The sequence below is a fragment of the Nicotiana attenuata genome, chromosome 12 (assembly GCF_001879085.1).
Source record: "Nicotiana attenuata strain UT chromosome 12, NIATTr2, whole genome shotgun sequence".
NCBI lineage: Eukaryota > Viridiplantae > Streptophyta > Magnoliopsida > Solanales > Solanaceae > Nicotiana > Nicotiana attenuata.
The window spans coordinates 20722555-20736885 of record NC_032000.1 but is presented as its reverse complement, the minus strand read 5'-3'; the positions used below and the strand labels follow the sequence as shown (position 1 = coordinate 20736885).

General features: G+C 38.3%; 1 protein-coding gene across 1 annotated transcript in view; it reads right to left on the bottom strand.

Moving 5' to 3' along the window:
• The window catches only part of LOC109235395, a 9301-nt gene continuing 725 nt past the window's right edge, over positions 5756-14331 (bottom strand). Inside the window, exons 2-11 of the mRNA XM_019401486.1 lie at positions 13658-13958; positions 12005-12082; positions 11347-11885; positions 9583-10215; positions 9270-9424; positions 8500-8711; positions 8245-8378; positions 7821-8167; positions 7643-7746; positions 5756-6224 (exon numbers count right to left, since the gene is read on the bottom strand). Coding sequence (XP_019257031.1) covers positions 6154-6224; positions 7643-7746; positions 7821-8167; positions 8245-8378; positions 8500-8711; positions 9270-9424; positions 9583-10215; positions 11347-11885; positions 12005-12082; positions 13658-13940 — 2556 coding nt within the window. The 5' untranslated portion in view covers positions 13941-13958 and the 3' untranslated portion in view covers positions 5756-6153. The remainder of the gene's footprint in view (positions 6225-7642; positions 7747-7820; positions 8168-8244; positions 8379-8499; positions 8712-9269; positions 9425-9582; positions 10216-11346; positions 11886-12004; positions 12083-13657; positions 13959-14331) is intronic.

Genomic DNA, 14331 nt, shown 5'->3' with positions numbered 1-14331 from the left:
AGACTTCTGAGAATTTTTCTGACTTGATCACCACTCGTATATGATTTGCCAAATGCTTTTAGATCGCTAATTATTTTGCTGAATCTGGCAAACATCTCTTTAATAGACTCTCCTTCTTTCATTGAAAAGAGTTCGTAATCATGAACCAACATGTTGATATGTGTTTCCTTTACTTTGCTGGTTCCTTCGTATGTAACCTCAAGCTTGTCCCACATTTCTTTGGCTGTGTCACAGTTAGAGATTTTCTCATATTCTTCACCACTTATGGCATTGTAAAGTAGTTTTCTCGCTTTATTGTTAACTTGTACCACTTCCATTTGCTCTTTTGTATATGAATCTATATCCTCAGGATCAGCAAGTGGTTGAGCAGCAACTGGCAGGGGATAGTTCCCTTTTTTGATGACTCTCGAAACTTTAACATCATAAGCCTTGGCATAGATCTCCATACGCACTTTCCAGTGAGAAAAATATTGTCCATTGAAGTATGGTGGCCTAACTTGTGAAGTTCCTTCCTGGAAGAGAGCCCCTACGATAACTTGATTTACCATGATCTTTTCTCACAAGCTGTAAAGCAAAAGAAAAATGTGAGCCTTGCTCTGATACCAATTGAAAGTACAAGAGGGGGGGTTAATTGTATATTTTTAAACTTAATCTCTGTTAGTTGACTGGTTTTTCAATTAGTCGGCTAGATGCAATAAACTAACAGTTGTAATAACAGAATATAAGATGCTGAAAGTAAATGCAGGAATTAAAGACACCAGAATTTTTATACTGGTTCGGATTCAATGTGAATCCTAGTCCAGTCTCCTTGGGTTGCAAAGGAGTTCTCTTTAGTGAATGAGTTTCTTCGAGTACAATGGAAATGTCGTGATATCTCAGTTCTTATATCACTCGTCTCTTTTGATACAATGCCTCACCAGTGTTGTTCTCTCTTTCTTCTCTAACTTGTTACACAGCAGGTCTTGGAGAGCTACAATGTTTGTTTGCAGTAGAACAAAGAGAGGGTGTTTGGTTCGATCAAAGTATATCTAGCTAAGGTGTGATTACAGGCTTAAATACTTTGAGAGAGAGGCTTGAATTCTGGAAAGATTTGCCAACCTAAGAGATTTGATCCTTGGAAAGAGATTGATTCTTTCCAAGAATAAAGTTGTTCTGTAACGGCTCTGTTGAACTTGGAATCTTGATCCTCTATATTTAGACACTTGATTGAAGATTCAGCAAGATCTTGATTTAGCTAATTCCTTGAGTTTAGCTATAATTGATCCCATCTGTATCTTCAGTGATTTCTTCTTCCTTTAATCGCGTCCCTTGATTTCGTCAGTATCTTCACTCTTGATTTCTTCTTCCTTTAACCGCGCCTATATTCCTTCAATCTTGTAACTCAATCCATACGTTCCTTGATCATTGCTAATTGATTTCGCCAATCCAAGAGTTTCTACACAAAAAGCAAATATATTATTTTCATCATTAAAATTAGATCTAATAGGGGAATTCGCTAGGGTTCGACACCACGTGCTCCATCCTCACGTAGAAGAAATTGGCCCAAAAGCGGCGATTAGTTTTATCGTCCATCTTCACCAACAATCCCTTGGTCCCATGGTGGCGAAGGTGTATCATCGTACCCCTATGAAACCTTGGGCCGAAGAGGTGAAGCAGATGATAGAGAGAAATCCCACGGTTGGCCAGCTCCGCATACTTGATAAGCATAAGGAAAAGCTTGTATATGTACGGGGAGAGCTGAGACGGGCATACACCATAGTAACGGCAGAATTCCTCCGCCAAGTAAGGAAGAGAAAGTGTATAGCCGACGACAAACGGGTACGCATAGAATGCACAGTACTTGGGGCGATGTATCTGCACTACATCGCTACCAGCAGGAACAAGTTCGACATGGTCTGGAATTTTTCATTTAGCCCTAAAAGCAACGAGCGCCTCCGCATCCATCTCAGAAACGACGGGTTTAGGATCGTCATCAGGTCGGTTCTTGAAATCCAACCTGACCCTCCCCCAACGTGGAATTATCTCATCCACAGTGGGAAATTCTCATCTTCTACCACGGTTGTTCCTTCTTCATGAGAAGGCATGTCCACAGCTAACGCTACAGGATCAGTGGCTCCCTCAAGATTAGACGATGCACTAGCCATTTTTCTGATTACGCATATGAAAAAAAAGTGCAAAAGTGAAAGAGATGACAATGGCGGGAAACGCTAAAGGAAGGGAGAAAATACAGGTGCAGAAAATTTAAAGAAGGGGAAGGAGAGGCTTGGGGTTTCAAATGCTTGAGAAATTCAGCAGCTCAAGTGAGGAATTCCCATCCCTATTTATAAGAATACTGGCACCCTGATCGAGAAAGCCAAACGCTGACACATTACTTTCGAAACGGAAGAGGCGCGGGAAATGACATAACATATGGGGAACATGCGCCATAATAACGCATGATGAAATAACGTCATTTCAAACTGACGTAATGGTCAAATGTGGCTCTTGAAGCGCCACATCATCACCTCACCATAAAAGGGTCACTCCTCGGCCAACATGCTCAGATTTCTCAAAATTACAACTGGCGATGTCCGCCCATCGAGCTCGTCCAAAGACAACCCCGACTGGCGGAGAGACTAACTGTATGGGTCAAAATCTGATCAGAGTAATCTTGTCTAAGAGGGGATAACTAAGAGCTGATTAGGCCGAGGTCACACTTAAGGAATAACATATTAGCGAGCTGAGCAGTTAAGGTCGAGGTCGAGCACTCACATCGACCCAAACGGCTAGTTTAGTAATAAGATATTTTAAAGGAATATTCTACAGAATATTTTCTGCATTTGTACTTTCAATTAGGTAGGGGAAATGTCCCATATAAGTAGGAATAGAGAGAGAAGAGAAGGGTATTAATATTCTATATGATAAGCTCTCTCTTGAAAAGTTGACTCTCAAGTAACTACAAACATTGTCTTTACAAAAGATTCGATATGTTGTTCGTCCCAAGCTTTATCACATCAAATCCGAGAAAGCTTTCTATATTCCCACGTTTGATTGCCCTACATCATTGTCAGAGAGAGAATCATCCACGTCATTGATTATTTGGGTGAATCATTCTCTCTATATACATTTATTGCCATTTATCATATTTATTGCTTGTCATTATTCCCTCATTCATTCATAACAATATCATTAAACACCCCCTTGGTATTTAATAGCCTTGAATGCGGTTTTACGTTATTGACATCTATTAATCTCAGATCTAGAATTTATTATATTTAACTAGAATTTGCCTATTATCATCTTATTTAATTAGTTTAACAAAAGGCTTAACATTTTTTGGTCAAATAGGGTGGGGCTTTACGTCCCCTAAATTTACAAGGCTTTACGTGTCTTAGTAGAAAGCTTGTAGTTCAACAATAGATTGTAAAAGAGAAAATGCCTAACTACCATTTCTTTTGTTTGGGGGGAGGGGTGTTACACCCCATGTTTTCGTACGTGGAAGTACGCCATAAGTAAATTGATGGAAGCTCGAAAATAAGAGGTTACATCCCGCATTTTTGTATGTTAAAGTTTCGTCATAAATTAATCGACGTAAGTTCGGGAATGAGATTATTTTGAGATTATAAGCATTATGCTATTTCAAACAAGTGATGAGTAAATTCGTGAAGGTGAGAGGGTAAGCAAATCGAAGAAAATGAATTTCGTCGAAGTTTGACATTTTGGGATAAAATATGGCCCGAGCTAAAATACCCCGTATTTATGGGCTAGTACCATACAAGGTACCACATGACCATGATAGTAAGCTATATAAAGTATGTTAAAGTGAGTAGTATTATAAGTAATTTGAGATAATTCTTAATTATGTAGATAATTGGATAATTATTAATTTTTAGTGGGAGATTATCATGTAATTAAGGTGTTTGGTGGATAAGATTAAGGGTAATACCATCCCCAACGTGGTAACAAGTAGTCTTGATCAAGACCCATGTAATGACTCTTAAATTCACATAAAATGTGGCAAAATTTGGAGAAATCTTTGGCCAACTAAGCCACAAAGTGGGGCCACTCCCAAAGGTTAAGAGAACCTTTCTAATTCATTTTTTGAATCTCTACAATGACAAAGAAAGCTTCAGCAACTCATTCAAAATGTTAGCAACGTGATTTTGCTACAAAAATCACACGAGACTGCGTAATGTTATAGCAACGGGATTTTGCGATTCTAAGGGAGTACGGGGTAATCTTTCTCAAAGAATATCATACGAATTTTCCCCTACTTCGATCCGCCGTTACATGTTTTATCGCAATCAACGTGTGTTGGGGGGATTGTCAAGAGAATCGGTTCAGGTATATTGAGGCTATCCTTCATTTCTTTTTGGCGTGATCTACACGACACAAACGAAACGAGCAAATCACAACTTCTATAAATGACTCTATTCATAGAAGTATTAGAGGTGTCTATGTTCTTGAATTTCCATGTGTCTTATTACTACATCTTCTGTTCATGGGTCTCAGAAAAATGCGTAAGTTGAAAAAAGTTTACTTCATGATATTACTCAAAGGCATAATGGTCTTATGACATTCCTAGAGATTTTATTGACGTACTTCTCATGCATTGCATTCATTTATACATGTACATTGACCCATGACCAGATGACGTTGTATACGCGTTATATATGTATGTATATGGGATATGGGAAAAGGTTACAGCGTTATATACGCACCACCACTTGATCAACTGGTATACGTTGATGATTTTGCTCACAGTGGCCGAGATGATATGATGGGATGCCTTCAGAGGCTTGATGATGTTATGAACACATGTACCTATGCACGACATGACATTCATACGCATATGCATGACACTATAAGTATTTCATGATTTACAGAGTAATCCAGACTTATAGGTTGAGTCATTTACTCCATGTTTCTTCCACGTCTTTTATATACTTATTTATGTGCCTTACATACTCGGTACATTATTCGTACTGACGTCCTTTTGTTGGGGACGTTGCATTCATGCCTGCAAGTATAGACAATCAGTTTGACGAGCTCTCATAATAGACGAGGTTAGCGTTCAGCAAAGGATCGGTAAGACTCCACCTCATCCGGAGTGTAGCCGAGTCTATGAGTCATCGTGTCAGAATTTTGTTATAGAATTATGGGTAGGCCGTACCCTGTCCCATTTGAGGCAAATACTCTTAGAGGCTTTGTAGACAGAGGTTCATTTTGTACAGTATGTCAAAGGCCTTGACGGCCCATATGCATTCATGTTTTAAGAAAAATGGTGCATTAATACAGTACTTCCCACTTATAGTTATACATTACGAGTTGTGGCCATGTTGGCCCAGTTACCAATGATAGTACGATAAAAAAGATATGTTAGGTCGGTACTCGGTTGAGTAACCGGGTGCCCGTCATGACCCTTCGGCTTGGGTCGTGACATGGGGTGTCACCATGAAATGCTTAAATTATTCAACAGTCCAAGAACTACATTACTCACTTCGAGGATATTCCGTTTAAATAAAATAAAAAAAGAACTGCACTACCACAAAAGTGTGGTAAGATAATTGAAATTTCTTGTAATCCTAAGTCTCAAATTCGAGCTCTTAAAATAGAAATCATTTAATAGAGAACGCTTTACGCCTTGGTGAAGTCACCGGATACTTGTAGAAAAGGAAAAAAAAAAATATCAGGACAAGCTGGTTGTGTAAAAAGGCAAGAGCAGTAACACCAGATACACTTGACATAGATGAAAGAACAAATTAAAGAAAATGGATTTAACACCCAAAACACAGAGCAAGAATTTTCCATCCTGATCTATTATGGTTTTGTTTCTTTCGAATATATCAATTATACACAAACATGATATTCTTCCTTTTGCTTTTCACTTTTCCCTCTGGTGGGTGTTTCGAATTGAACATAACAGCATCTACAAATAAGGTACAGACATAATCTCTACGCATAATCCATTCTCCTTTAGTTCGTCAATCACATGCCATTTCTAAAGACTAGCATATGAAACCAGATACAAATAAAACTACACAAAATCATCAATCACACAAGGGATTCCTCAAATTTACATCTCAACCGCGTATCATCTATGTATGATACTAGCACTTTTGAGTATCTTTCTGTCCACTTACGATTTCGCATCCAAAACCTGAATAGTCCACCTCATATAATCCCAGTGGAAATGCTTGAAGTTGCATTAATCTTCAACGAATGCTCGGGAATATACGTCACACCTGCCAATGCAGAGTATTTGTCTCAGTAAATTCATCCTCTTACATTGACTTCGACTTGCTATGTACTCAAATGATCACCACAAAGAAAATCAAAAAGCAATATCCACAAGAATCAAACGGAACAAGCAGATAGTAGCACATACAAAAGAACATTTTTCACAATGTTTTGAAAAACTATAGACGACACATGCACAAGAGGAAGCGTTCACTCATACTTTTTATCATAAATTTTCTCAATTAGTTCATAAAAGATAACACAAAATGGACTAATTATATCAAGGGCTTGGTCTTATTTCTGCAGTCTACCCGACAAGGAGGGTGCAAGAAGAAGAAGAATTAAGGCACAGATAATTAATAAAGGCAGCTCAAAAATGCTTATACACCGCATGGAGAGCACAGTCAATTCATTCATTGGACAGGTGAAAAATGAAATCAGAAGAAAATGGTCGCAGATTCAATAACTTGGACACGCTCACTGAAGCATAGTTCCATTTCATGCTGGAAGCTTGTAGAGATTTGGAGAATAGAGTGTATCCTCAAATTGAAACATCCTAAGATTGAGAAAACTAAGAAACATAAATAAAGAGGGATAGGATTAATACGGGGTATTCATTTTTTCTTCATTTCTTTCTTTATCAAAAGATCTGGTCATTAATTTGGATGTTAAAGCGGGGGAAAATTACATATTTACAGAAGCTTAATATTTCCCACACGAAATTGGGGCAATACCATTACTCGATAAGTTTTAATATTAAGCAAAACAAGTATGGTCCTTTTCCATTTTGATACACATATTAAGAAGATTATTGTCAGGTCATCCAATCCTTTGTTTTCCCTTTACAAGACCAAATATGGGAAAGAACTTCTCCTCTCCTTTCTTTTCCTTTTGACTGACCTCATCTCTGCTCTTTCAATCCAAATAAACCCCAAAACAAAATTGTCAAGACACGTGTAACTCATACCCTGCGCTAATTTTCGAGTAATAAATCAAGCAAGAGCAGGAGAAAGGAACCAAAGAAAATAAGATACTAATCAAACATCCTGGTATTTCTCATATTCAGGTGAAAAGGTTAACAAAAAGCTCGTCCATTTCCAAACTTTTGCAAAAAGTTCCTTGTGTTTTAATAAGATGGACCTGTGAATTCATAATACACAAGGTATTGAGGAGGTTAGGTATTACAACCCCCTCTCCACCCTTCACGCATTTCTTTTTAGGAAACTTGTATATGGGCAGGTTGATGCCAGATACCTGCAACCTCAAAGGATATTTAAATAGAAGGTAGGAAACATATGTGAAACTTTGAGCTCTGCTAATACATATATCGGCAGGGGCTGATGCCAAATCCCACCACTTCAATGCGGCTATGTAAATTTAAAAAAGGCAGGAAACAAATTTAACAATTTGAGCTTGCTAATACCTTTCTCCTTAACATCAATCTGTAAGGAATCAAGTGTGATTATACCATCCGTCAGGGGGAGTAGTTCAAGTTTGATGGTTGCCGTAGATTGAGAGGGCACACATCTGAAGCCACCAAGAAGAGGTATAAGCTTAAACTCCAAATGAGAAATAAAGAAAATTAACAGATAAATGCTTACCCTAAGGGAACTCTGCTCTGCAACCATAAATGTGTACAACCTAAATTGCTATTTGGAAGCACATCAGGTATGGGAGTGGCCCTCTCACTAAATGAAACTGATTGAGAAAGACTTTTCCCTTCCGGTACTTGATTAGCTGATACCAAGCTATTGCTCTGAGCAGCAGTTATTTGCTTATCGATACTCACTCTCTCTGTGAAATCAGAAGAACCAATGAAGGGACTCATTGGTGATGTTGGTGAAGTGCTCAATGACACCACAGAAGGTGGGGAAGTAAGGGAAGCTGGAGCAAGCACTGTCATTGTTAGATCTTGTGAAGTCAGGTTTGATGCCTGAAGAGTTAAGACCTGACAAATTGAACAATTTAAGAGAAAACCTTCATCTTGACAAAAAAAAAAAATGTCTTCTCATATCATGTTCAAACCTGTACTGGAAGCTGAGCACCTCCTTCAAAAGATCCAAGAGTTTGTTTTGTCATTTCAGATGCAACAGAGATCATAAGGTCCCTAGAAATTCGTGGTCTCCAGCTTGTTGGCTGCTTGAAGAATAACTTTGATTCTACAAGTATCCACAGAAGATCCGACAACTTAATAAGATTAAAAACCCATAATATTTTTCACATACATGCACCTAAAAAGAGTTCCTTTTTTTTGGATAAATACCTAAAAACAGTTCCTACCTGTGTAGTTGCATCGACATGATACCAGAACTGCATATTGATCAGTAGGTGACCCCATATTTCTTTCCTCAATATTGGAGAAATGGTGCCACGTTGATGCTGCGCTTCTAGAATGTACCCGTGAAGATCGAAAAGTTTTTCCACTATGGCCGTTGGAACTCTTCAAGATGGGATTGACTGGTTTGAGAATGAAAGAGTGTTCTTCACCTCTCCTGCAAAGGGCATATTGCAGTTATTCTCTTTAAACTTTCGATCCAGCAGCTATAACAATTCCAACAATAAGTAAAGCCAATACTGGAGTTGAAGCTAGCAATAAAAAATAATAGCCTTAATCTAGAAACACCTAACTGAGGACTAGTGGACTTAGTTTGGACATACTTGGAGAAAAGTAGTAAGATATTTAAAATTTCCTCCAATGTCAATATTCAGCTTGATCACTGGTAATTGGCGCAAAAACAGTAGGTTTAAATAATTCTAATCCTGATGTAATATTTGTTGATTTCTTAATAAGACCTGCCTTAATGGAAGGGATGCTTCTTGTTTCTGTTGATGGTCAATATATGTTCCAATCCCCAGTAAAAACAAGAATAAACACTAAACAGATGTAGATTAGGAAAAGTTCAATCGCTAAATACAAATTAACATACACCAGGGCCAAGAAGTGATGTTTGTTGTGAATCAGCAAACTAGCACTATTCATAGTGGTTAGAATTAGATATAGAAGATAAAACCTTATCAGAAAAGGACAAAGGAGATAAACTGCAGAAAACCTGAGGGCCAAATTTGGCAAACTATAGTCATCCCCAGCTTCAATACATGCAATTGGTAATGATAAAGGAGGACCACTTTTTGAAGCTTCTTCAAATATGATTGTTACAGCATCTATGTAGACAACAATGTCAGGTGCATTTGCTGGACAAACATTCTGCAAAAGAATACTAATTTCATATTAATCGTATACACATGCCCAAGCCATAAGGTGCATTAAATTCCTAGCTACATTGATATATCCAGTAACAAGTTCCAATAACATAAACGATGAAGGAGTTGATGAAGTTACTCAGGCTAATGAATAAAACCCACCTTGATCTGGACACAAAGGAGATCATCTGTATTGCAGTCAGCAGCAAAAGAAGTAATTTCTACTGGTTGAATTATTTCAATTTTCCTCCTCCATCTCCTTCCAGGAAGGAAAATACCTTCTAAACCACAACGAACAGAAAATCTTTCAGGCTCAAGAGATACACCTCTGAAAGATAAAAGCCCTTCACTCCCAGTCTTATCACTCTTCACTGACCTTTGAAATGAAAAACGTTCCCAATCTTCTGGATTAAAACTTGGTCCAACAGTGGAGGTTGTAACAGACGGAGGTGGTGCAGTATTTGGTGGAAGTGAAGACATGGAGTAACTTCTAAAGTTACCGAAAGAAAAGAGCTGTGATCCAGAAGATCCAGATAAGGCGGGCTTTGTGGATGTACTACGAATGCTCGCACTAGAACTTAACTGAGGCGGGGATAAAGGTCGCGCTGAAGGGGGAATAGAATTATCTATAGGGAGTATCCATTTCAACAGTTCACCACAGGGATCCTGCTTTGCATAAGTCAAATTCTCCTCATTCAAAGACGACAAACTTCTCTCCTGATACTTCTCAAATTGAAGAATTTCCAGCACCGGATCTCTTACAAACTCAATACCGACATTTACTTGTAAAAGTACCTGCATCCTTCCAGACAACAAAATTGAATCCACATCAGTTGTTCTCCAGGAAAAAGACATACCAATTAAGTATACAATCCCAAGTATAAGCACAGAAAGAGCGGGAAAAGATGAAATGTTTTTCATACTTTGATTTAAACTTCCACACCACTAAAACAATGCTTGTCTAAGATCTGTAGTAATAATTGTTTTCAGTGGAAATTGAATAAGGAGAAAATATAACAAGGGATGAGATCTGTAGAATCCACTTGCTCATCCTGCACTACATTGAACAGTAAAACCATTCTTCTATAAGTAACACTGGACTCCATCTTAGCCTGAGAGAAGACATTCACAATTTCCTAGAATTTAGAACTTCCATCACCCTCTTAGAAACCCAAATTTTGACAGTCATCCCATTCAACACCAAAACAACCTTCTCCTGGACCCTGATACTGCTCTCTCAAGAACCGCACTCTAAAAAATCTATTGTTACCCCTCCCAGAACTCCTTTCCAAACAACCTCCATCCCTGTGGACAAGCTTATGTAGAACATCAGACCACCATCTAGTGGCTCCACATCTAAAATGTTGTTTTGACTGGACAACAACAGATTTTTGGAACTTTTGAAAACACAAGCTGAATATGATTTCTTTCAACCAGGGGTGGATCTAGCATGTAATATATGGACTCTACATGTTAAAAAATCCACTAAATAAGTAGAAAATAACAGATTCTGAAACCAGTAAATTAAATGGGCGGTGGTAGAATCAGAAACTCGAACCCATAATGTTCAAATTTTGGATCTGCCTCTGCTTTCAAGCACGTAAATCCTCTTTGTCAAAGTTGACATTTCTTACAGTCAAGAAATTGTTTCTTGTAGAGCAGCTAACCATGTGCTAAGTAATACAATCAAGAAACTATGTTTCTTGTAGAGCTGCCAACCATGTGCTAAGTGACAGGAAACAGGTTCATGCAGGCATAAGTTAAATATAAAAGCAGAAACATGACAGCAGATACCAAAGCCAACATTATGAAAGAAACAGAATGCCTTTATACAAGCTGACTAAAAGGTTATGTCATGTGGTTCTGGAGACATATCACTAGAGATTTAAGATAACTGCAGACACTACAAATTTTTGCCGAACATACCACTATATCTCCATTTGGAAGGGCACAACACTTGACAGCATTTCTTGCCACTCCACCGGAGGTTCTGGCATCAAAGTTTCCCTTATCAGTGGAAGTACTCAAAGAAAGCTTCTTTTTAAGTCTCTTTACCGTTTCTGAGTCATCTGCTCCATTCATATCAGAAACTTCCTCCATAGCTTTTCTTTTTGACCACAGAGGCTCATCAGACTCGGCAATTCGAGCAAAAAAGTGAGAATTGTTAAACCTTTGTACTAGTGATTCAGTTTGTCTTTTGTAATCCTCCAATCTCAACAGAGATTCACCAGCAGAAACCTCCTTTTCGGGATCAATCTTTGCATTACCATTCTCACTCACACTACTATCATCCACTGCTCCTCCAGGGGAAACAGACCCCGAAGTACTCCCCGTGTTACCATTTTGTTTCTGGTTGCTTTGTCCAATACCATTTTTATTCATGACGGCCGCAACTTTAAAAGGTGTAATAACTTCTGTATCCTGCTTATAGGCTGAGAGACATGCAAGTATATGGACCTGTTCACCTATAATTGATGAAAATTTTAGAAATAAATAAAAGAGGAAGTCTGAAAGAAAGTGGACGATGATACAAAAATAGAGGAAGAGGAGGAGACAAGAAAAGGAGATTAACAGTAGTAGCTACCAGGTATAACAAAGAAGCGGTCCAGTGAGCATATGGATGATATATCTGATGCCTCACTCCAGTTAACAGGAAGCCTATCTGGAAAGGCATGTCAAGACTTGGTAAATAGTTCATTAGATATGAGTTCTGAATTACTGGACAAAAATTTTGAACATCAAACACTATCTTTTGAAGCAAGAAAAAACAGGTCAGACGGAAAAATCATGCACACCACTTAGATTTCATCAAAGACAAAACAAAGTATTACATAAATGTATGAAAGACAGAAATATAAATATATTAGCTTTCAGAAGAAGAAGAAAACAAGAACATTCTGTGAAAATAGAAATAAATTCAGGACTATTTGAATCCTTTTGTACACCCAAGTTTGAATAGTCCCAGTGCTTACAGAAGAAGTAGAGATGAAATAGAAGACAACAGAAGTACTCTTCACGATGCAACTTTTCAACGTTTTTCCTGAATATTGCAGATAAATTTCTTTTAAAGTTTACCAATAGTTTGATCCAGCTAAACGTCATTGCCAAATGCAAAGCACTGCTAGGAATAAATCAGACTTCCCCACTATAAAAAGTTCGATACATGAAAATTTTACAGAATACTTGCAGCAGATTATGATCCAAAACTATATATAATAATGTTGGGAACTAGAATAAGAGAAAGTACCCTACCCTGCATTCTAATCAGAACTGAAGTGATGATCCACAATAAAAGTTATAAATGATAACCTTCAATTTAAACAAGGAGGGCAAAAGATGCTAACATTTCTAACCTCTAGATTTGAACTTCACGGATTCGGGATTCTAGTACAGATACCACAAATGCTAATAACTGTGTTGGAAGTTCAATATATGTCCATAATCAGTGAATATCTTAACACATATGTAGGGTCTAGGCCAAAGCTACTGGGTTTGGCCGAACACATAGCTTACACTGTGGATCCCCCTATTTCCAAGCACTCGATTCAGACACCCATGAGTAACTTACTGAGTGGAACCAACAGCATATAGCCAAAAAGGACACTAGGCAGGCCATCAATAGGTATAAAACCATCTGACTCCCTCTCAGAAAAGCTCCCAACCTTTGGAGAAGATAAGAGTTGTATTCACCAATTGTCCACAGAGATGAGAATATTTGTACAAGTGCTTTCCCTCCTTCAAAGAATGGACAATCTTCCATAATAACTATGGTAATCTAAAGTTTAAAATCGCTAGCGAGCCCAGTAAACTCCTAAGAAAATTCTTTCCCACAACTTGAGGTAGAAGGATATAATGAAATTAGGTGTAAAGCTACTATCCCAATCTGTACTGGACACTTTTAGGCAATAAAATTTCTAACTTTGAATACAAATGACTCCAGAGAGACTTGCAACTCATCCATACAATGAGTAATAGGAGTCCACACAGTTAAGGAAATAGAAATTTCCTACAGATGTCGAACAAACTCCCACTCCGTGGGAAAGCAATTCAGATTACTCTCCATTTCTAACAACTAATGATATGGCCATATGCTACGTATCAATATAGGCCAAGACATGTGACGCATCACATCTTATCGGTAATGAGCATACAGATACAGATGGCAAACATCAAGAGCAAGGCGCAAAACAAAATAGCTTCGACTTCAGAGCAAATGAGAAAAGAAGGAAGATGTTACCCTTTGGGATAGTTATCCATCCTTCGTCATCTTTAACATCAATGTGGTTGGCAACAAATCGAGAGTTGGTCTTCTCATTTGCGTCCAGGAGATCTTCATCCACATTCCCATATTCATCACCCTCACCATCGCGTTTCTCACCCTCTGGAAAAGGATCTTCAGCAATAAGACCCTCTAAAGTAGTACTTGGTTTCGAAGCATGGTTTGGCTCCGATTGAACTTCACGAGCAGGTGAGTGCTCGGAAGCTGCAGTCTGATTAGACCTCAGCATCAGGAAGTTCATGATTTCCCCTGTGACTCCCTACAAAAATAAAATCTTAGCTTTCATTATCCAAACTTAATCCTAGAAACAACTCCTATAAATATACATTTGTGTGCCAGTGTGTGTGTGTGTTAATTTTCTATGCACGCGACGTAAAGTTCAAGTACAGCCAAAGGGTGTTATGGGATGGATATGATCCCTCCATTGGTCTCCGGTTCGAACCTTGCGAATGGAGAAAATCCTAGTAGGGCTTCTTCCTTTAATGGCCCTACGTGGCGTGAACCCGGATTAGCGGACCAGTCAGTGGCGGAGCCACGGGCTGAAGGGCGGTCAGTTGAACACCCTCGTTGGAAGTTCTACATTGTATATAGAAAAGTATACCGCATTAGGTCAAAAATCACTTTCTATATAT